The 22,232-nt window shown below is 59.2% G+C and overlaps 1 protein-coding gene across 20 annotated transcripts in view; it reads left to right on the top strand.

Moving 5' to 3' along the window:
• The window catches only part of KIF1A (kinesin family member 1A), a 32,734-nt gene extending 10,728 nt beyond the window's left edge, over positions 1-22,006 (top strand). For 3 of the 20 annotated variants that reach the window (XM_021396161.1, XM_021396158.1, XM_021396151.1), the window contains 35 exons: positions 433-512; positions 661-736; positions 2,279-2,358; positions 2,594-2,700; positions 2,855-2,938; positions 3,027-3,207; positions 3,284-3,356; positions 3,607-3,700; positions 4,173-4,321; positions 4,618-4,796; positions 4,895-5,032; positions 5,751-6,011; positions 8,851-8,969; positions 9,050-9,135; positions 9,304-9,442; positions 9,563-9,731; positions 10,123-10,213; positions 10,364-10,482; positions 10,640-10,695; positions 11,828-11,936; positions 12,052-12,118; positions 12,215-12,299; positions 12,532-12,637; positions 13,972-13,998; positions 16,398-16,512; positions 16,801-16,934; positions 17,071-17,132; positions 17,241-17,386; positions 17,652-17,864; positions 17,984-18,061; positions 18,240-18,418; positions 18,552-18,698; positions 18,850-19,042; positions 19,112-19,233; positions 19,775-22,006. In XM_021396161.1, the coding sequence (XP_021251836.1) occupies positions 433-512; positions 661-736; positions 2,279-2,358; positions 2,594-2,700; positions 2,855-2,938; positions 3,027-3,207; positions 3,284-3,356; positions 3,607-3,700; positions 4,173-4,321; positions 4,618-4,796; positions 4,895-5,032; positions 5,751-6,011; positions 8,851-8,969; positions 9,050-9,135; positions 9,304-9,442; positions 9,563-9,731; positions 10,123-10,213; positions 10,364-10,482; positions 10,640-10,695; positions 11,828-11,936; positions 12,052-12,118; positions 12,215-12,299; positions 12,532-12,637; positions 13,972-13,998; positions 16,398-16,512; positions 16,801-16,934; positions 17,071-17,132; positions 17,241-17,386; positions 17,652-17,864; positions 17,984-18,061; positions 18,240-18,418; positions 18,552-18,698; positions 18,850-19,042; positions 19,112-19,233; positions 19,775-19,817 (4,107 nt within the window). In that variant the 3' untranslated portion in view covers positions 19,818-22,006. Of the gene's footprint in view, positions 1-432; positions 513-660; positions 737-2,278; positions 2,359-2,593; positions 2,701-2,854; positions 2,939-3,026; positions 3,208-3,283; positions 3,357-3,606; positions 3,701-4,172; positions 4,322-4,617; positions 4,797-4,894; positions 5,033-5,750; positions 6,012-8,850; positions 8,970-9,049; positions 9,136-9,303; positions 9,443-9,562; positions 9,732-10,122; positions 10,214-10,363; positions 10,483-10,639; positions 10,696-11,827; positions 11,937-12,051; positions 12,119-12,214; positions 12,300-12,531; positions 12,638-13,971; positions 13,999-15,157; positions 15,182-16,397; positions 16,513-16,800; positions 16,935-17,070; positions 17,133-17,240; positions 17,387-17,651; positions 17,865-17,983; positions 18,062-18,239; positions 18,419-18,551; positions 18,699-18,849; positions 19,043-19,111; positions 19,234-19,774 lie in introns of all 20 variants that reach the window. The other 17 variants (XM_021396167.1, XM_021396165.1, XM_021396169.1 and 14 more) reach the window with 12 other exon arrangements.

Raw genomic sequence — 22,232 nt, 5'->3', positions numbered from 1 at the left:
GTCACGAGGAAACAGCCTCAGGTTGTGTCAAGGGAAGATCAGACTGGGAATTGGGAGGAACATCTTCACAGAAGGGTGGCTAGGTGTTGGGTTTGGTCCCCACCCCTGGGAGTGTTGTGGAGCCATGTGGAGTAGCACCAAGTGCCGTGGCTTAGTGATGGGACTTGGCATGTTGGTGGTTGGTCTTGCTGACCCTGAACGACTTTTCCAACCGAGATGGCTCTGTCAGTGTGATTCTGTGGACCCGGAGCTGCCAGGTGCCCTGGGTGAGGAGTGGGATTGGTGTGGTGGGGCCGGGCTGGGGCTGTCTTTGTTCTGTGGGATGTAGTGAGAGGCTGCAGAGCCCGTCAAACCCAGGCTGAAAGTGGAACCAGCTCCATGACTGAGCCCAACCAAAATGTCCAAAACATTGAGCTTCCCTCACCCTGCCAGGAAACAGAGAAGATCATTGCTGAGCTGAATGAAACGTGGGAGGAGAAGCTGCGCAGGACAGAGGCGATCCGGATGGAGAGGTAGGTGGGATGGGACGGGGCAGTTTGGTGACTCCCATGGGCTCCAGCTGCACCTGGCGAGCATGAGGCATCCCCAGGGGGCACGCAGAGAGCAGTGGTGGGTGGCTGCTGGGCTTGGCACACCTTTGATGGGCTCTGCTTCCCACAGGGAAGCCTTGCTGGCTGAGATGGGGGTTGCCATGAGGGAGGATGGAGGCACCCTGGGTGTTTTCTCTCCAAAAAAGGTAGGATCATCTTATTTTCCCTGGTAAGCGGGCGGGCGGTACCCATGCGGTTCCCTCCAAACCTACCTGCCGGCCAGCCGCAAGTATTTCCAGGGGGCTCTCAGAGACATTAACTGTTAGCTCTGGAACCTGTGATGGACATTTTAGTGCCAGCCCTGCTCGGTCCACATGCCGCAAGTTGCTTCGATAGAAGCACACGGATAAATAGAAGTGCCATTCCCCACCACCTAAAACATGGAAGACACCGCCCGCATTCAAGTGACACCACAGAGCCCTGGTGACTGTTGTTGTGTCGGGCTCTTGGTGTCAGCTGCCAACACCTGGGGCATTTGATATTCCCATCAGCCTTCAGGGCTTTCTCACTCAGAAACAAAGGTGCAGGGATATTAAATACCACTCCTGTTGGTAGAGTCCCAGAAAGCATTGTCTGAGCAAACGCTGGCCCTGCCCCAGGTAGCTCATCTGGCAGCAAGCCCTGCCAGTTCCATGCTGCAGCTCCTCACCACTGCCCAAATACCTTATGGGACCTGCATGATGATGAGCGCTTTGGGACCCCAATGTGGCTCTTCTGACAGTTTTCACACCGCAGTTTTTGTTTTTCACCTGCCTCAGCCGCTACCCGCTAGGCCCCCCGATATGTGTGTGGGAAGCGTGGGGGTGTATTCCCCAAAGAAGGTTGGTCCCGAGGTGGCCTTGCTGTGGTGCTCTTGGTGCCAACATTCTCTTCAGCTCTCTGACTTCTCCAGCTGCTGGCGAGGAATGTTAGCTCCGAAAGCATGCAAAACCCATTCTGACTGTGAACTAAGCACAGCCAGACCTTGTTGCCCTGCCATACATCATGGGTGTGACAGTTTGTCCAAACCTTTCAAATCTGGAGCAAAATTGCAAGCCAAAAGAGCCTCAGAGTTTCAGAGCTGGGAGCTATGACCTAGAGGGTCTGGAGGGTACATTATTCCTGCCAGCCGCCATGGAGAGCAGCCTGTGTTTCCCTTCACCTCCAGCTCTCCTGCCTTGTTTGCTGTGAGTCTCTTGCACTCATTGGGGTTTCTCCAGCTAAGGACACCTCTGCATGCAGAGTGCCCACAGGCTGATAGGACGATTCTGCTACTACTACTGAGAATCTCAGAGCTTCTCTCGCTGACAGAAGGCTCAATTGCAGCAGCCTGCAGTGGGATGAGACAAGCAGAAATTCCCTCTCATCAGGAGCACTGTGGCCATGGCTTGTGGGAAAGAAATGACAGGAGGGAGCTGATAGGAGGAAGGACAGAGAGTGCAGACAGACTCGTGGCCGTCTCCATTTGAGGACTCCTTGTGCTGGGCCTGTTTGCATCCAGGGAAAAGCTGCCAAGAGCTCAACCCTTGGAAAAGGAATGCGAGGAGGCTTGGTGGAGGCTCACATCAGAGTCCAGCCCTGATTTTGTTGGCACTAGGTTACGTCAGGGCGGTCACAGGGCTGGTTGGTCAGGGAGGCAGAAGGGTGAGGAGCTGGGGGGTGAGCCTGGGAGTTGCTGTGCCCTGGTGACTCCTTCTTTTGTCCCCCAGACACCCCACTTGGTCAACCTGAATGAAGACCCGCTCATGTCTGAGTGCCTTCTCTACTACATCAAGGATGGGATAACCAGGTGAGAGCCAGGTCTGCAGAGCTTATATCTCAGTGCTATCGGGCACTTGCCCTCCTGCACCAGAGCAGTATAGCCACATTGGGTAACATGTTTGTCTGTGGCAATCTCACAAGAGACGTTAGTCCTGCTGGTGGTGCAAGACCAGAGGGTACTTTTGGGTGAAGCCCAAAGGAGGATATTTTGGGGCTGGTTTGAGGACAGATGGAGCTGGCTCAAGCTGCCTTTCCCCCAACAGGGTTGGCCGGGAAGACGCAGAGAAGAGGCAGGACATCGTTCTCAGTGGGCATTTCATCAAGGAAGAGCACTGCCTTTTCCGCAGTGACACGAGGACCGGCGGTGAAGGTACTGCTTGTCCTGAGAGGCTCTGCCTGCCCAGGTTCATCCTGGGGACCTGCCCTGGGCTTGGTGCTTGATGTGATGTTGGCCAAGCCCTGTTCATTGCCCATGGTGGGAATATGTCTGGAGGCCCAGGCTCCATCTGCCATTTATCACACAGTGATTGTGACCCTGGAGCCTTGTGAAGGTGCTGACACCTACGTGAATGGCAAAAAGGTGACAGAACCCAGTGTCTTGCGCTCAGGTGGGTCCCCAGGGGGTGCTTCTGCCTGCAATTCCATGCACTGCAGCCATCCCTGCCACTAAACCTGTGCCCTTTGTCCCCACCGCAGGGAACCGGATCATCATGGGGAAGAGCCACGTCTTCCGCTTCAACCACCCCGAGCAGGCCCGGCAGGAGCGGGAGCGGACACCGTGTGCTGAAACGCCCGCTGAGCCTGTGGACTGGGCCTTCGCCCAGAGAGAGCTGCTGGAGAAGCAGGGCATCGACATGAAGCAGGAGATGGAGCAGAGGTGGGCACGTGGGGCTGGGAGGGGGATGAGGGCAAGAGCACAGCTTGGTCATCCCCATCTTCCCTGCTCCTCCCAGGCTTCAGGAGCTGGAGGACCAGTACCGGCGGGAGAGGGAGGAGGCAAATTACCTTCTGGAGCAGCAGCGGCTGGTATGTGGCCAGGCTTCCTAGGCTGTCCCAGCACCACCACACCCAGCAGATGTTTGCATGGGGGAGCTCGGTGCATCTCAGAACAATGACAAATCCATCATCCCATTGTTCCCGGGACTGCTCGTCAACACAGGCATGGAGGAGGGAGGAGGGAGGGAAGGGGTGATGAAGATTGTGTTCTGTGGGCTGCATCGTTCTTCTTCCTGCTTCCCCTAGTGGGCTGCATCGTTCTTCTTCCTGCTTCCCCTAGGACTATGAGAGCAAACTGGAGGCTCTGCAGAAGCAGATGGATTCTAGATATTACCCTGAGGCCAATGAGGAAGAAGAAGAACCCGAAGATGAAGGTGAGTGCTGGGTGACGAAGGAGGGATGGAAAAGTTTGAGTGGAAGGAGAGGATGAGTGGATGTTTCTGCAGATATGTTTGGGGAGGGGAGCTGGTGTACTCCAAGCAGCCTCAGCTTCACCTCCCTCCTGTCAGCCCATTAGAAGAGACTGATAAAAAACATCCAGAAAACTGGTAGGAGGAAGGATTTTAGAGTAAAGACCAAAAAAACTCCAGTGCTACATCTGGCTGCAGAGCCTCAGGGAGCCAGTATGAAGTCACTGGGAGGATTTCTGCAATGAGTTTGCCCACTTGCTGCACTCCATCCCCTTTCACACCTCCTTCGCCCCGTGGCAGAGCAGGTGTCGCAGTGGGGCTTGGATGCTTTCCACGGGAAGAAGAGCTGTGCACCCAGGCATCTCACGCTGCATCCTTCTCCTGGCCACAGCAGCAGGGTGTGTGTGGTGACCATCCCTCTGTGTCCTTCTCACAGTGCAGTGGACGGAGCGGGAGTTCGAGCTCGCCCTCTGGGCCTTCAGGAAGTGGAAATGGTACCAGTTTACCTCCCTCCGTGACCTGCTCTGGGGCAATGCCATCTTCCTCAAGGAAGCCAACGCCATCAGTGTGGAGCTGAAGAAAAAGGTGGGTGCTGATTGTGAGCGGTGAGTCTCACAGTCATAGTGTTTTGGGGTGCTTATTTATTGGGTTTTTGGGGGACACACAGTGCTGCTGCTTGCTGCCATAGGCTTAGCAAGTGAGCACAGACCTGTGTGCTGGCAAGGAGCAAAGGGGAGAGAGCCCTGAGCTGGTGGCTCCAGCACATCCCTGTCACGCACCTGCACGTGTCCCCACACACTGATGCTGTGATGGGGAGAGCCCAGGCTGACGGCGCTGTGGTCTTCACGGCCAGGTCACCGTCCTTCTCTGTCTCTTTCCAGGTGCAGTTTCAGTTCGTCCTCCTGACAGACACACTGTATTCACCTCTCCCTCCTGACCTGCTGCCTCCCGATGCCGCCAAGGACCGGGAGAAGCGGCCGTTTCCCCGGACCATCGTGGCCGTGGAGGTGCAGGACCAGAAGAACGGGGCAACGCATTACTGGACCCTGGAGAAGCTCAGGTAGGGAGAGATGCTTGTACTGGGCTGGCTCAGCAAGAGGGCTCGGCCAGCCCCAGCCTTGTTTCTCACCACTGCCCCTTGTGTCCCTGTGTCTGCAGGCAACGCCTGGACCTGATGCGCGAAATGTATGACCGTGCAGCAGAAGTGCCTTCGAGCGTCATCGAGGACTGCGACAACGTGGTGACTGGTGGAGATCCCTTCTACGACCGCTTCCCGTGGTTCAGGCTGGTTGGCAGGTGAGCGCTTTGGCTCCTTCAATGTGCAGCCTGGGGGCACGGCGTCCCCCCGGGGCAGTACTGCTGTCAGGCAAAGCTGGCCTGTCGCTGCCATGGCCCACACCACGGCCGGTGTTCTCTGGCCTCCTGTGGAGCAATGCCACCAGGCAGGGGCTGTCAGCCGCCGGTGGAGTGCCGGTGCTGCCGTGCCCACCGCCTATCTGTGTGTGCACATCTGTAGGCGTCCGTGTCCAAGCATCTGTCTGTGCCACCCATGCCGTGCGTCTCCATGTGCTTCCCGCACGGTGCCGGCAGTGAGGACGGGCGGCCCAATGGGGACACACAGATGTGTGTGCCTCGGAGGTGTCACCTCGTGCCACAGCAGCACTGGCGGTGGGATTCCCCCCGGTGGGGCGGCGGGGTGTCCCCCAGCCTCGTGTTGTGTGTTCCGTCCTGCTGCGCTGTGCTGCCTGCAAAGCCAGCGCTGGGAATCCCCATGTTTGCACCAGTTTGTTGGGTCTCTCTTTTTTCCACGTTTTATAGCCAACAAGCCCTTGGTGGCTCCCTACAGAGACACACTGGATGGGCAAGTCTCTATTTCCTGACATCCCTTGGTTTGAGTGGAAAACAAACCAAGCCAAAAAAAAAAACAAAAACAAAAACAAAATCCCTATTCTTGCTCTCTCTGTTTGGAACAGCTGGTGTTAACCTGTCTTCTATCTTGTTGTACTAACCTTAGTTCAGATATCTCTGGCTGCAACAGCTCTCCTCTTTTCAACACATGCATGAGCGAGCGCATGGCTGATCTCACCCCCTCCCCTACCTTCTCGAACCCCGACTCCGACATCACCGAGCCTGCTGACGAGCAGCACGAGGGGCAGGAGGAGGAGGAGGAGGAGGAGGCGGAGGACCTGGAGGAAGACATCTTTCCGGAGTACCCGCTGTGTGATGGCCGGGATCCGTTTTACGACCGCTCCCCCCTGTTCAGTTTAGTAGGAAGGTTGGTGAGGTTTTAGGAGAGCATGCTGGGAAGGAACTAGCTCTTTCGCATGAGGGAACTGCTTTCTGGCACGACCCCCACCTCCAGGGCGTCCCGCGGGCGCAGGGGTGGCCGGCGGGCCGGGGCCACAGAGGTAGGGCTGTGACAAGCACGGCGGCAAGGGCACAGGGCGAGCGCGCCGACCTCGCGCGAGAGCCCTTAGGCAGATCCCTGCTTTGGGCAGTCCCCAAAAACATGAGTTCTCCATGTCCATGGTGCTGAGTGCCACAGGACCTGCACTTTGCTTTCTGTTCCCAGGGGCCACCTGACAGTCGTAGTGAGGACCACGAGTGTGAGGCTCTGTGCCTTTGTCCTAGTGGTGCGCGGGCCACAAGTTTTGCAGCTGTCCCAGTGCAGCAGGGAGAAATGGGGCTGCACTGCTCACTGTGAGCCCTGGCACCATCTGGAGGGACTCAGGGGGAGCCATGCGAGTGAGATGAGCTTGGGATCAGGGGGGAGAGGAGAACGCTTTGGGAAGTGGTGTTTTCTCTTTCTATCTGTGCCCCACACACAGCTTGGGATCATCCCCATGAGCTGCAAGCACAGGGGATGCTCAGGAAGGGCTCATAGGGACCCAAGCTGCAAGAGTAGGAAGGGAAAAGAGCCTTAATTTCTCCTCCCTATATGCCAGGAGACCCCTGGGCTTGGTCAGTCTTGGCTTGGAGAAACCGGGGTGGGCTGCTGGGCTCCAGCTGTGCCTTCAAACTGTGGCAATCCACCCATCCCCAAAACGCCCTCGTGACGCAGGCAGGGTGATGCTGGCCCCCTGCAGAAGTCTTCCCAAGGGGACAAGGGATGTGTGCTCAGAGCAGGACTCGGAGCCCCCATTCCTGGAACCATGGGAGGGCCCACCCAAGGCAGACCCCTCCGCCATGCTGGGGCTGCTTCTTCCTTACTGTGTTCACGCCTGGGTTGCGGGCAAGAGATGGAGTGGCGCAGGCAGAGAGGGAGGAGGTGGGGTAAGAGCCCTGCAGCCTCAGACCGAAAGAGCTGGGTTCTTCCGCCCTTTTTTTTTTTCTTTTTTCTTTTTTCCTTTTCTTTTTTTTTTTCAAAAACCAAAACCAAAACTCTCGGGGGTACCTCAAAACCAAACCCACCGACCTGCCGAGCAAGCCTCTGCAGTCCCCCAGGTCGTTCCCTCGGGCTCTCCCAACTTCTTTTGAGTCTGCCCCGGGTTTGGCTCCCCGCGCAGCAGCTGTGCTGGCCACATTTCTTGTGAAGTGTGCTTTGATTGGTTCATGATTGGATCCTTGTCTTTGATTTTTTTTTTCTTTCATTCTTTTTTCAGTTTGGTTTTTTTTTTTTTTAGTTTTTTTGTTTTTGGTTTGTTTGTTTGGTTTTTTTTTAGCTGCTGGCTCTCTCTCTCCAAAGCTTTAGCAAAAATTGGGGTTATTTCACTTTTGTCTTCCTTTGGAAAGGCTTTTCTTTGGTCTGAGCATGCCATCTTTGCACCTCACCAATCTTGTGGTTAGTGTCCCTGCCCTCCTTCCTCTAGTGACACACTTGTCCCCCTCCTCCCCACCCTCCTGTCCTTCCCTCCCCATTTTCCCTCCCTCCTCCATCCCCCAGATTCATCCTGATGGGTTGCCCACTGATTTTGGGGCAGGAGAATTGCTCATGGGTAGGCAGTCCCAAATCCACGCCTGCCTCAGCCCTGGTGGCCAACAAGAAGAGCTGGGGTGAGACACTCAGTGGGGGATTGCACTCTGTGACTCGACCCCTCTTGGAGTTGTTTTGGGTGGAAAAAGCCTTGGACTTTTGGGTGGAAGAAACCTTGGCTTGAGTTCAGCCCAAGCTGCAGCAGCAGCAGAACCTCTGCACCTCTGCAAGGCTGAATCTTACAACACAGAGCTGTGGCCTTTCTGCAAGAGCTCCTTTCAGATGCCGTTTGGAAGCCGTTGGAAGAGATTTCTGCACCTGCCTTGGGAGCCTCCTGAAGCTGACATGTTCTGGCTAGTGTCATCAGGATCCCAACACACAGGATGCAAGGATGTCATATTTTGAGACACATGGGTAGGAGAGCAGGGCCAAGCCATCCCTGCTGAGGACATGAGCACCAGAAGGACCTCTCAATATGGTGTCTTGGTCAGAAAGGACCAAAATTTGTCACCAGCTCCCAGCCAGGGAGGGAGATGCTGAGCCGACCGGCTGTGAACTCAAGGAAGGCAGGAAGAGGAGGCTGAATGACTGAGGAATGCCACACGGCCACATGCCTGTGCCCGGCCTGGATACCTGGAGGAGGTCCCAGGGAGCTCAGCCGTCACATTGGAGCCCTGGGGTGGCACAGGACTCCGAGGCCTAGGCTGGATACAGCATGGGGGCGCATGCATGCCACCAGCCACACCTCACAGCATCCCCAGCCACCTCCAGCCACCGCCACCCAGGGCAGGTTCATCTGCAGAGGCTCCGGTGCCCAGGCCAGGACCTTCTCCTCCCTCCCCTCCTATGCTCCCGCCAGCCTCTTCCTCCCTCCATCCCTCCCTCCCCACCCTGGCCTCGCCTTGCCCGCCCCCCGTTGCCTCCGCAGCACCCCCAGCTCTCTCACGGCACCTCCTGCCCATATCCTCCGGCTCGTCACTGCCAAGACGGTCCTCTGCCCAGCTTGTCCCCTCCCCAGGACGCGACAGCCGGAGAGACGCCGGCTCACCCGCTCCCCACCCCGCGCTGGCCCTGGCTGCCCCTCATGGCTTTGCTTTGCAGCGGTGACATGGGACCTGGCCGCCGGCGGCCGCCACCCGCGCTTTGGGATGCTCGGGTGGAGGCGGTGATGGCGCTCCCGTGTTGCTTCTCCCCCCGGCAGGGCCTTCGTCTACCTCAGCAACCTGCTGTACCCCGTGCCCCTGGTGCACCGCGTGGCCATCGTCAGCGAGAAGGGCGAGGTGAAGGGCTTCCTGCGCGTGGCCGTCCAGGCCATCTCAGGTAGGGACCGGCCCCCGTGCCGCCTCGGCCCACATGTCCCCTAAGCACCCCGCCAACACCTTGCTGCTTTCCTCCTGCAGCCGACGAGGAGGCCCCGGACTACGGTTCTGGCGTACGGCAGTCGGGGACGGCAAAGATCTCCTTCGACGATCAGCACTTTGAGAAGGTACGGCCGCAGTGGGGCCTGGGACGGGGTTGGCTGCAGAGACCACAGCGTCCCACCCTGTCAGGTGGTGCCCTCGAGAAACTGTGTCTCCGGGCAGGGGCTGCCCACCTTTGGGTGCTGCAGTGGCAGCAGCTCCCTCAGATCTGTTCCTCCATCACCCTCCTGCAGTTCCAATCTGAGTCCTGCCCTGCCGTGGGGATGTCTCGCTCGGGGACGTCCCAGGAGGAGCTGCGCATCGTCGAGGGCCAGGGGCAGATCAGTGACTTGGGGCCCTCCGCCGATGAAGTCAATAACAACACCTGTGCTGGTGAGCAGTGAGCTGCCAGCACGCACCCGGCGCGGCGTCTGAGCATGGAAAGCCCACGTCCACAGCAGTAGCTCAGCATCAGGACAATTCCTCCTGCTGAGGGCTCTCCTCCCCCCACAGTGACCCCAGAGGACCTTCTCCTGGACAGTCCAGAGAAGTCCACAATGGATGGGCCTCTGGAGGCAGCTCTGGACCACCTGAAGCTGGGCAGCATCTTCACTTTCCGAGTGACCGTCCTGCAAGCCTCCAGCATCTCAGCTGAATACGCGGATATCTTCTGCCAGTTCAAGTGAGATCATGGCTGCCCCCCAGGCTGTTGTCTCCCTCTGTGCTCTGGCCTTCAGCTCCCTTGGTTGCCCCAAAGCAAGGATAGTGTTGCGAGCTTCATCCCACACTCTACTCTCATCCCATCCAAGTATTTCATGGAAGAGTAGGCAAAACTGAGAGATGTGGGATGAGCCTCTGTGTCTGCCTGGACACACATTTGGTCACTGAGGAAAGCAAGAGAGAGTGTTTCATGGGCACTAGGGGCTGCAGATCAGGGTGGAGTGTCTTTCTGTGCCAGCCCTGCCCAGGTGGCAGCACCCAGCCCTGAGGACATGCTAGGTTCCTGTCCTCTCTCCCACTCCTGCTCCTCTGTGCTGTCCTGCAGTCCCACTTGACTTCCCTTCCCTTTGCAGCTTCATCCATCGCCATGACGAGGCCTTTTCAACAGAGCCCTTGAAGAACACAGGACGAGGGCCACCGCTGGGTTTCTACCATGTCCAAAATGTGAGTACCTTCCCCTCTGGCACCCGCTCACCCCCACAGCTGCTGGTGCCCATCCCCAGGGCAGCATCTTCCTTCCCAGTGCCCTCTTTCTCAGCACATCACACCCCTTTCCAAACTAGACAGCATGCTCACGTGCTTTTTCTCTCTCAGATTGCTGTGGAGGTGACCAAGTCCTTCATCGAATACATCAAGAGCCAGCCGATTGTATTTGAGGTGTTTGGGCACTACCAACAACACCCCTTCCCACCTCTCTGCAAGGACGTCCTCAGGTGGGTGTGCCTGGGCCACACGTGGCTCTTTGTGCCTTCCCCCCAGTGCCATGAGGCTGGGCTGGAACAGCACTGCTGGGGACGTGGAGGTGGGTAGCCCCAGGCTGGGAACAGTTTCTGCTGCAGTGGCTTTTATCTACGCCCGTTCTCTCTGCAGCCCACTGAGGCCATCCCGGCGCCACTTCCCGCGGGTGATGCCGCTCTCCAAGCCAGGTAGGGGATGGTGTCCTGCCCCTCTCCCACAGTCCCCAGGTCACAAAGCAGGTCCCCCGCTATGCCCCGCTCCCACTGACCTGTGCCACGTGCCTGCAGAGCAGGGCCGGACGGCAGGACCTCAGGGACATCGCAAAATGTATCGTGCTCCAGAGCACCCAGAGGCCCTTTGGCGCTCGCTCGCTCAGTGTTTGGCTGATGCAAACCCCTTTGCAAGCACCTTTTTCCCCTGTGCTCGTGGCAGCCTCGCAGCATCCCTTCCTTGTGCCAAGTGTCTGTGTGTAACCGCTTTGCTTTGTGTTGCCCTTTCTGTTTGTTTCCCTCCCTCCTCACAAGAGCACACCAGCCCCCTCCGGCTCACCCACTGCCCAGTGCCGGCCGCGCTGGCAGGCTCGCTCCTGGACATGCTCTCCGGGCATGCGCTGGCGGCCGCCACTGCCGCCACCTCCCTCCTGCGGCGTGGCGTGGAGGAGCCCGCCTGCCCACCGCCCCTGCCTGCCATGGACCGTGCCATCAGGAAGGCGCAGAAGCCGGGTTCGTGCCCGCATGAGCCTGCAGCAGGGCCAGCAGCTGCTCGGGTTTCTCACAGCAGCTGTCCCTCGGGGGCACATGGTACAGATGGCAGTGGGGACGGCACGGTGCTCCTGAGGCCACCTCCCAGGGGCTACACGAGTCCCCGCTGCCTTTGGCTGCCGAGACCCGAGTTGCTGTGGTTTGGCTGAGTGCGGTGTTTTGCTGTGATGCCTGCCCACCTCCCACTCCAGCACCAGGGGTCCCATGTCAGCCAGCAATCTGGCTGTCCCTGAGCTGCTCCACTGGTGCTGGAGCTGTGCTGTGTGGTTTGGGACCTGTTCCTGTCCTTTCTGGGGCTGGTTGGGTGTCCCAGTGGAAGCCCCATCTTGAACTCTCACTGCTCTGTTTTGGGAGTGGAAGGAGGTGCCCAGGATGGGGCTGCCTCTCTCTGGTAGCTCTGCGTGCTCCCTCCTGCCTTGCTGCCACCTGCCTGGTGGCCCTGCTTGTCCCCAAGCCCTGCCTGCTCTACGTCCCCCGCTTGCTGCCATGTGCCCCCAACATCAGCAGCAACCTCCCCCTTACTTCCTGGGAGTTAAATCATGCTTCCCACCTCCTGTAGTGCCTGCCACCAAGCTGAGCACCATGACTCGTCCCAGCGTCGGGCCCTGCCAGTGCAAGTATGACCTGATGGTTTTCTTTGAGATCTGTGAGCTGGAGGCCAACGGCGAGTAAGTCCTGGGCGGAGGGGAGAGGGAGGCAGCATGGAGGGTGGCACCTCTGGGAAAGCGCAGTGGGCTTGGGCACGTGAGCAGAGCTGTGTCCCACCTCTGTCCTCTCTTCCAGCTACATCCCAGCTGTGGTGGACCACCGCGGAGGCATGCCGTGCCACGGGACCTTCCTCCTCCACCAGGTACTCCCTGCCCAGAACCCAACCCCCTGCTCCTACCCCGCTGCCCAGGAACTGTGTTAATCACCACCCTTTCCTCTCTGCCCTCGGGGTTCTCAGGGCATCCAGAGGAGAATCACTGTCACCCTGGTGCATGAAACAGGCAGCCTGATCCGCTGGAAGGAAGTGCGGGAGCTGGTTGTGGGTAAGCAGAGCCAGACAGGGTTGCTAGGAGCTCCCCCAAATCCTCCCATCTCTAGAGGCTTTTGTGCTTCTTTTTCCCATCCCATTCACTTTTCACCTACTATCATGCTTGCAATAGCAGAGAGGTGACTGCCCTGTGGGTGCCACCACAGTGCCAGTGGGATGTGGGGATGTACACCAGTCACAGGAACCCTGACAGGAGACCTGAGCGGGTCCCTGTGCTTCGTTTGCAGGTCGGATCCGGAACACCCCAGAAGCGGATGAGTCTCTCATCGACCCCAACATCCTGTCCCTGAACATCCTGTCCTCCGGCTACATCCACCCCTCGCAGGACGACCGGTGCGTGCCAGTGCTTCTCTTGTTCTTCCCCCGATCGTGATGCTGGGGGAGAAGGGGAGCTGGTCCTGTTCAGTGGCAGTGACAGTTGTGCTGACCCTGTCACCAACTCTCCCATGTTGCGGCTAACTGGCTGGAAATGACGCTTCGTGCTCATGGCTGATCCCCATGTGTCTGGGGTGATGAGGGGCACATGGTCCCTCACACCTGCCCTGGGGCTGTCCCCGTGCTGTGGCTGTGACATGGCCGCACCGAGTGGTTGGAGTGTGTGAGTGCAGAGCACCGTGACATTGGGGACAAAAGTGTGACCTTTTGTTGGTGGCACAGGGAATGTGGGGCTGATGCTGGGCTTTGAGTGGCGTAGGAGCACACTGGATGGCAGTGGGACAGTCTTTCCCTTTCTTTTCGTTTTTCTTCTCCCCACTGTGGCCTGTCCCCAGGCTGGTGTATCAGTGACAAAGCCCTGCCAGTGAGGTGCCACCCTGCAGTGCTGCTGGCAGCTCCCAGCCACACTACATCCTGCTGCCAGCAGGCAGGGAGCACCCAGGCACGGGCCGGCCGTGTGTGCAGGTGTCAGACATTGTCACAACTGCAAGGACAGCAGTGAGGCCAGGCAGGAGGCAGATGGCCTCAGACAGAGCAGCGAGGAGGGTCCAGACTTCCAGAGCCGTGATGGTTTGTGCCGGGTGGCTGAGGCTTATGGGAGCTGCGTGGATGCTATATACCCAGGCACGCAGGCTCATGGGACTGCATTGATGTGCACCAGCTGCTGCTCCGGTCCAGGCTGCGGCCAGATCTAATCTCAGCAGCCCCAGCATAGCCTGGTGGAGGGGAACACGGGTTCTGCCTTCCCTGTGCATCAGGGCCGTGGGGTACCCGCCGCCCCCTGGGGAGCCAGGGCGGGCGCAGTGGACGCTGGATAGCACAGCAGGGGGACAGAGGATGCTGGCTCCCAGCAGGACACCGAGGGGCCGCTGCAGCAACCCCACGCTTCCATCCCACCATGTCCCGCATGCTTCAACCCCAGCCGCCTGCCGGGACGCGAGGCCAAGGATGGCAGCAGGCAGAGCGGCATCTGCCTTTGCCCTCCTCCCGGGCTGCTTCCGCTCCCTGCTTTGCTATCGTCCACCCCGCTGCCTCCATCGCCGACAGCAGCCCTGGCTCTGCCCTCCTCCCACAGCCTCTTGGACCTTCCAGGGCAGCCACCAGGACCCCGCTGCCCCTGGGCAGGCCCGGGGTGCAGTGCCCAAGGCCTTTCCTTGCTTCCCTCCCAAACCGCTGCTGCTGCTGCCCATCTGAGCCCACACTAACCATGTGATTGTTTTGTGTTTTCGCAGGCAGTTTCTTGATTCGGATATGCCTAGGTATTATTTGTTTCCATTGTTTTTTTTTTCCACCCCTTCCACTCTCTCCCCTCTCTCCCTGCACCTCAGCACTCTCAGTCCCGCTGCCGGCAGCACTTGGGTTTCCAGCCCCCTCTCCACGTCTCCCTCCTCTTCCCGTATCCTGGGCACCTCTCTCTCACGCCGCCCTTCCCTGTGGGTTTTGCTGTTTGTTTGGATCGCGCTCTCGCTCCTCCTTGCTCTCGCTCTCGCTGGCCTGTGCTCCCATCGCCCCATTTTCTTTTGGTTCTCAACTTTTCACACTGCTGCTCTCCTGGCTCTCCGGCATCCAGCTCTGGACATGCGGCCCCGGCCCCCTGCCCCAGCTCCACGTGGAGAGAGCACCATGTGCCGAGCTGTGCAGGGACGTGTGCTAGATGTATGCACAGCCTACAGCCATGTGCAGCCCTCCTGCAGGTGTAGGTGCGATGTATATGTGGCAAAGGTGGATGCATCAGGGATGGGGTCCACCAAGTCCCAGCGGGGCTCTGCGCTCCCTGCAGCAGCCGGAGGCTGATCCTGCTTGGGGACAACCTAGGACATCTGTCTGTCTGTCTGTCTGGTAGCACCCCACCCAAGTGGGGTGCTTGGGGATCTCCTTATGGCCTTAATGCAGGTACCTTTCAGGCCCTGGGAGTGCAGAGGCTGCTCTTAGACCACTGGAGGAGTCCTTCAGTGAGGGCAGAGTTAAGGGAGGAAGGTGTGGTGCTGCAGAGGGCTTGCTGCAACATCCATAAAGCAGTAAACCTTGGGATGCTCTCCCCAAGCAATCTTTTGCCCCTGATTTGGGGAATGTGAGCGGTGATGCAGAGGTTGGTGGCACAAGAAGCAGCCATTGCAGAGTGCGGAACAGCCACCACGCCTGGTGGGGAATTCCCTTTGGGCACAGCCCCGTCGGCAGTGCAGGTGCTGAGATGGGCTCTGATGTTCGCTGGGCTCCACCGGGCTCCCCCCAGCCCCCGGAGCAGCGCCAGGTAGACCCTCGTGCCATCCTGCTCCTCCTGGCACCCTGCTTGGCCCCGTCCTGGGCAGCGGTTGCCGCAATGTGCGCGGCGGCCCCGTCCAGACGATGCTCTCTGACGTTTCGTTTTTCTGTGTGTGTACATGTGTGTGTTTGTCCTGGGTTGCCTTCCACTTATAGCATTTCATTCGGAAATGACACTAGGTATTTTGCGTGCACTTGCTCGGAATGGTCCCTCCCGCTTCTCTCTTTCTCCTTTACCTCGTTCCTTCGCTTTTTGCTCTTCTTCCCCCTCTCCCTTACTCTCCTCTTCTCTTATGTCCTCCCTTGGGAGCTCTCTCTTCTCAAGGGCTCTGTGTCTGAAAACCGATCCTTCGCCTTGACTCTGTCTCACGTGGTTTTCACATAGGCAACACCTCTGAGAGTGTGACTCGCTGCTCTCCAGCATGGTGCCCCAAGCAGGGGCGATGGCCACGCACCCACGGGTGCAGCCAAAACCCTCCCTTGCTAGGAGCCTGCCCTGCTCCTGACCCTGGTGCAGCTCAGTTCTGGCTGCCCACAAACTGCTGTGGCCAAGCCATGGCTGCCTGGGGGTGCTCGCAAAGGGGCAGGGGTAGCCCTGGGCAGGTTGTGAGCACAGGTGCCCTGGAAGTGGGGAGGTAATGCTGGGGTTCCCCATGCTCTTGACCCAGAGCTGCCTCCTGCTTCCCTCCTCCCCTTACTGTACCACCCAGACCCCAAAGTGCAGCCACTGCTCTGCTCTGCTCTGTCCTTTATGGGGTCCCACTGGTGCTCACCCCCCAGCTCCTGCCTGGACTCCCCATTGTACAGCATGGAGATGGAAAACACAGCATGAGGCAGCGGGCAGGGACAGAGGGCAGTGGCCAAGGCACAGCGGGAACAGGGGGGAAAGTCCCACAGGCTCCAAATCCTGGCCCCTGGCTCCTGCTGGGGACTTTGCTGGTTGAGGCTGCTCCCCCAAGCCGAGCATCCTCTCACCTACCTACTCTGGCTATCGTCACCCGAATGGTGACAGCTGCTCCCAGGGTGCTGATGGGTGGCAGGGTGCTGTTCCCAGCATGCTGGGGGTGGCAGCTCACCCTGAGCTCTGGGTACATGCTCCCTCCTCTGTCCCTTTATCCCCCACTCCCTGCCTTGCCTTGCACTCAGCTGAGCCCCCCACTCCCAAATGCCCGCGCACAGTTCAGGGGCACCTGTCTCCCTCCCGCTGAACCCATTCCGCCTTGGCTTTGCCTTGAGCCTGCATCCCCTGGAGTGGCTGTCCCCAAATGTCCCATGCATGCCCATGTGTCCCTGCAGGCCTGTTGCAGCGCTGCGGAGGGAGGGAGGGGGGTGTCTCCTTGCTGTCTGGCTGGGATTTTAGGGCAATTGTTTCATCCGCTCTGCTCTTTCTTGGCAGGACTTTCTACCAGTTTGAGACAGCGTGGGACAGCTCCATGCACAATTCACTGCTGCTCAATCGCGTCACCCCATACCGGGAGAAAATCTACATCACCCTCTCTGCCTACATCGAGGCAAGGACCCCTCTCTGTGCCATTATATGCAAATGGATTTTCCCCGCACCATTTCAGTTCACCTAGCAGAGTGCAGCCCTCAGGGGTGTTCCTCTGGCAGCTCCCAACCTGCAAGCACAGCCCGGGAGGACGCTGGGCTGCTGTCCCTGTTTGTTAATGGGGAAGGCAGGGGCTCCTCCAGCCCTTCCTGCCTCCTGCGGGCTGCAGGACACAGGGGTGCTGCCCATATAACTAATGCACCCCCTTGACATAGCCTCTCTGCTCTCCTCTCGCCCCATCCCACTGCAGATGGAGAACTGCACCCAGCCCGCCGTCATCACCAAAGATTTCTGCATGGTTTTCTATTCCCGAGATGCCAAGCTCCCCGCCTCGCGCTCCATCCGCAACCTCTTCGGCAGCGGCAGCCTGCGGGCTTCAGAGAGGTACCAGCATCCTCCTGGCTTTGGGAGGGAGGAGAGGGGAGAAACGATGCTGCCAGCACCCAGAGCTGCCCTGCAGTGTGGGGAAAAACCTCAGAGTATGGGGACAGAGCAGGGTGCCATCTCCCTTTGCTTACAGCAACCGCGTGACGGGCGTCTATGAGCTGAGTCTATGCCGTGTGGCGGATGCTGGCAGTCCAGGTGGGTGCCCTGCACATTCACTGCAGGGCTGCGGTGTGAATGCCTGAGTCATGCGCCCCTCCCTTGGGCCATGTGCCTGTCCCCTGAGCCGTGTGTTTGTCCCCAAAGGCATGCAGAGGCGGCGCCGGCGCGTGCTGGACACCTCCGTAGCCTATGTGCGGGGAGAAGAGAATCTGGCCGGCTGGCGGCCCCGCAGCGACAGTCTCATCCTCGACCATCAGTGGGAGCTGGAGAAACTCAGCCTCCTGCAAGAAGTAAGAAGTCGGGCTGGGAAGAGCTTCTTGGGGCTGAAATGGCACACTTTGCAACAGTGGGTGCCAAAACACACCAGGAATTCCCAGCTCTCCTGGCTTTGTGTTATGGGGCTCTGTCCCTGCTGCACCGATGCTAGCCTGGTGCCTGCAGACCCGAAGCTAACGAGCAGCTGGGTTAATGGGGTGTGGGAAGCATGTCCCCCAAAAGATCCCTCCAAGCTGGGCAGGGGGAAGCCTGGCGCTGAGCAGGGCTGCCGTCACCCAGGTGGAGAAAACCAGGCACTACCTGCTGCTGCGTGAGAAGCTGGAGACGACCCAGCGGCTGGGCCTGGAGACCCTGTCCCCGTGCTCCAGCGAGGACTCTGAGTCCCGAAGCACCTCCTGTGTCTCCTCCCCACTCTCGGCTGATGGGGCCCCAGAAGGACGGACCTCTCCTCCCGAAACCCCCAGTGAGAGGCAGAAGGAGCTGGCCGTGAAGGTACCATCCTGGAGCCAGACGGGGATCCCAGGGGGCAGGCATGGTGGTAGCGACATGGTGGGGAAGGTGGTGGGGTGGAAGAAGGTGCTTCCTACCCCATCATCCTCATCTGCCCGCAGTGCCTGCGCCTGCTCACGCACACCTTCAACCGCGAGTACAGCCACAGCCATGTCTGCATCAGCGCCAGCGAGAGCAAGGTACTGAGGCGGTGACAGAAACTTGGGGTCTGCAGGGCTGGTGATGGTTGGGAGGGACACGTGGGGACTGGGGCTCGCAGGGCATGGGTGGGTCTGTGGGTGGCCCTGTTGCCACCCTCTGCTCACCGGGCTGCTCCCAGAGCACCCATATGCACGTTCCTCTCCCTGCCCCGGCCAGAGCTGTGCCCGGCTTCGGGCAGAGACTCCAGTCCACACCTCCGCTCCTCCACAGCTGTCTGAAATGTCTGTGACCCTGATGAGAGATCCCTCCATGTCAGCTCTCGGGGTCACCACCCTCACCCCCTCCTCAACCTGCCCGTCGCTGGTGGAAGGACGCTACAACACCATGGAAATCAGGTAGGAAGGTGGCCGGGAGGTCGTGTTGAGTCCCCAGTGTTCACTGAGCAGAGTGGCAGTACTGCTCAGGCATGGTCCCAGCTGCTGGGTGCTCTTCATCCTCTTCCAACTCCATCCTTTCTCCTCCTCTCAGAACCCCACAGGTCTCCTCCAGGGTGGAGAGTCCTGACCTGGAGCCTGTGGTGGAAGGAGAGCAGAAGAAGTCCCCAGCCCGCCGGCCTGAGGATGAGAAGGAGCCTCAGCGGCAGCTGGTGCCTGACATTCAGGAGATCCGGGTCAGGTAGGAGGCACTGGGGTGGCCGGGTGAGGACGCCTGTAGGGACAGAGGGAGCGGCCAGTGGCTTGGGGGAGAAAGGCAACAGTGCTCTGCTGCAGCCACCTCCTTGCAGTCCATGTCCCAGCCTGATCCAGTCCTCTCTGTCCCTCTGCAGCCCCATCGTCTCCAAAAAGGGCTACCTGCACTTCCTGGAGCCACACACCAATGGGTGGGTGAAGCGTTTTGTGGTGGTCAGGCGCCCGTATGTCTACATCTACAACTCAGACAAGGACTCAGTGGAGAGGGCCATACTCAACCTCTCCAAGGCACAAGTGGAGTACAGCGAGGACCAGCAGGCCATGCTGAAGGTGGGTGCCAGCCTCACATGGCGAGCCTTGACACCCCAGGGCAAGGTGCTGACCCCAAGCTCTCCCCAGCAGACCCCCAACACGTTTGCCGTGTGCACGGAGCACCGGGGCATCCTGCTGCAGGCAAGCAGTGACAAGGACATGCACGACTGGCTCTACGCCTTCAACCCCCTCCTCGCTGGGTCCATAAGGTACGGGGTGGGTGAGAGAAGGGGTGTGCTTTGCTGGATGGGCCGCAGGAAGGGGTGGGGAGGTCTCACCAGTGGCTGAGTGCTGTCCCTGGGCTGCAAGCTGCTGTCCTTCCTGGCCAGGCATGGGGAGCGTCTGCTGAGCCAGGCTGGGACGTTATGGGCTCTAAGATGACAGAGTTTGGGTTGTGTTAATTGTGATTTCAGCTCTGCCACTTTATAGCTGTAAGGAGTTATTCCTCCCCACTAAAACGAGGGCCAGGTTGCGGCTGGTACAGGGACCAAGCTCAAAGCAGCACCTCCATGTATCACACTGAGCCTTTGCTCTTCTCGAGAACATCTCAAGAACTTCTTGAGATGTTCTTGAATTGCAGAAGGGGAATAGGAACCAACGCACAGAGATTTGTGAGCCGTGGCAAAGGAGCGCTGTTAACCCCCTGCCCCACTGACTCCAGCTGGATTCAAGAAGCAGCCTGCACCCAGGATACCACAGATCTCCCTGTCCTCATCTCTGACTTCTTTTGTATCTCGGTTTCCAAATCAGATCCAAGCTGTCCAGAAGGAGAACAGCTCAGATGAGAATCTAACCTGAAAACCACCCTCCACCTCATCCGTCTGCCAACAGGATCAAGATAGCAGATTCTGTCTCAAGAGTCTCCATATTAACGTCCGATCTCTCACACCATCTGCTGCCCCAGCTGCCTGCTCCATGGAAGGATCTGTCTCGATCTACACCTTCACGGGGGAAACTCATTTCTGTTCGTAGCTGCAAACGCCCGGTCCCACCTGGGCAGGATTTCTCGTGTGCATGTGATCTTCTGCCCGTCCCCCCATGGGTGGCCTTCATGTCACACAACCTGTAATGCTCCGGAAAGGTTCCTTTCGGAGAGGAGGGAGCAAAGAGGGTAGATACGGTTAAAAGCTGGTCTTTGATCTACAGAGGTAGCAGTGTTGTAAAGCTCAGAGATGAGAAATCAGGAGGAATTGCTTCCACGTGAAGGGAAAGTGGTAGTTTAGGTATGGGGATTTCCTAATTTATTGTTTCTACAAAGGATGGCAGGGCAAAATCAGGTTTCAGTAGTTTAAGATTATATTTATAAAGTATTTATTTCTATTTACATCACAAAAACCCATATACTGGGTCCCGGCCCCCGAACAATGCCTCCCCTGAGCCGGGGAGAGGCTTGGCAGCGGGCTGGTGCCGAGGCCACTGCAGCCCCTCTCCTGGAGACACCTTTCTGGGAGAAGGGACCAAACATGGTGACTGCGGTGCACCGCCCTCGCTTCCCATCCTTCCGCCAACCTTCTGCTTTGTCCCCCTGTGCTTAAACTACTTTTCCCAGAAGCGGTGACCGGATGAGGCACCACGTCTTCCCAAGCAAGGCAATTCCTCCCTGCCCCATCTACCTCTGGTGGGGGACGCACGCTGTTTTGGGTGGCCAGGGTACCCACATGCACATGGATGAGCCAACCGCCTGAGCCCCGTGGGATGGTTGTGCCTCACAGACAGCAAGTGCATTTGGGCTCCTTTTTCTGCCCGGTGCCTGAAATGCAGCCCACATTGGCTGTCCCCATGCTGCCCGAGGGCCTCCTACCAAACAGCTGGGGAGGTTGGCACTGCCATGGGGGGGGGAGCACAGAGGTTGGGCAGGCTGTTCCCAAAGCTGGTTGACAATGTTCCCCAGGAGCCAGGATTCGGAGCAGCCATCTCAGCCCCACGGCTCCTCACTGCCCTCGCCCCAAAAGGTTCTGCTGTCCCCTCCTGCAGGAAGAACAGGGCTGAGGCAGGTGACTGGGCAGTGCAGAGACCAGCGTTGGGTGGGGACGGTGGGGAGCAGAGAGGCCGGGGCTTCTAACTTTCATAGCTGATGTTTTCGTACCCGACTCCCCCTGTTCCAGAAGCGCAATCCCACCTTCCTCCCCTCACCTCCACAGATGACTCAGTCTGTGGCTGCAGCACAGCTGTGCTGGCGGGGGCTCCCCACGGCCTCCTCCTCCCCAGCGAATCCCTCACCCGCTCACTCACGTCCCTCCTCTCGTCTGTTTGTTGGTCGTTTCGCCAAGCGCGGGTGCTTCACTTCAGGGCTTCCCGAAGGTGGCCCATGCAGCTCCGGGCAGGAAGGCGGGCGTCTTCCCCCGCACATCCCTGGGCCCTGCTGGGCCCCGCTTCGCTGTCACACATTCACAGCCAACCTTAGTTTGCACAGCACGGCCACACCTCGGCCCCACCACCGCACATCCCCACGCTGTCCCCTGTGTGTGTCGGTGTGGTGCTGGGCAGAGGCCGTCCCTCCACGCCGTTTCCTCCTTTGTAAACCCACAAGGACACAGAGGATGGGGGTGGCTGGGCACGTCACTCCCCGTTCAGCTGTTTTCCTCACTGGTAGGAACCCAGAGTTTGGCCAAACTCCTGTCTGGGGGCGAGAGGCTCCTCCAGGGTGAAGGCAGCTCCCGGCGGAGCCCTTCCGACAGGGCCGGGCCCGGTGTCTGCCAGCAACCAGACACGGCTCTGGTGGCCATGCAGGGCCACGGGCCTGGCTCCGAGGCGTGCCTGAGGCCAGCCAACCTGCAGAGCACGCTGCGGGGCCGGGCCGGGCCAGAGGCCTGCAGCTCGAGGCCCGCTTCAGCCCTGCGTCCTCTCGGCCCCACGCGGGACCACAGCCGTCCCCACCCCGCTCCTGTGCTCCCTCCTCCCCGTGTTGGAGCTTCGGGCCCCGGCCGCCTGCCCGCGCGCGCCAGGCTTGTTCGGTTCTGAAATAAATGTGGCATTGACGCAGCCGCCTCGAGCCGTGCTTTGCTGGGGGGGGGTGTGGGGGCACCGTGCAGCTGTGGGAGTGAGTCCCCTTCACGGCGCCGCCAGGGGGCGCCTCCCTATGCCCCCAAAAGCCGGGCACGCGGCTGGCGCCCTGCCGCCCCATTGGGCAGCGCGGTATTGATTGGCAGCTGTGTTCCGCTTAGCGATTGGTGATCACACAGCTGCGTCACCGCCCCTCGGCGGCGGG

Source organism: Numida meleagris, chromosome 4, assembly GCF_002078875.1.
Source record: "Numida meleagris isolate 19003 breed g44 Domestic line chromosome 4, NumMel1.0, whole genome shotgun sequence".
Taxonomy (NCBI): Eukaryota; Metazoa; Chordata; class Aves; order Galliformes; family Numididae; genus Numida; species Numida meleagris.
This window is presented reverse-complemented; position numbering and strand designations above follow the sequence as displayed.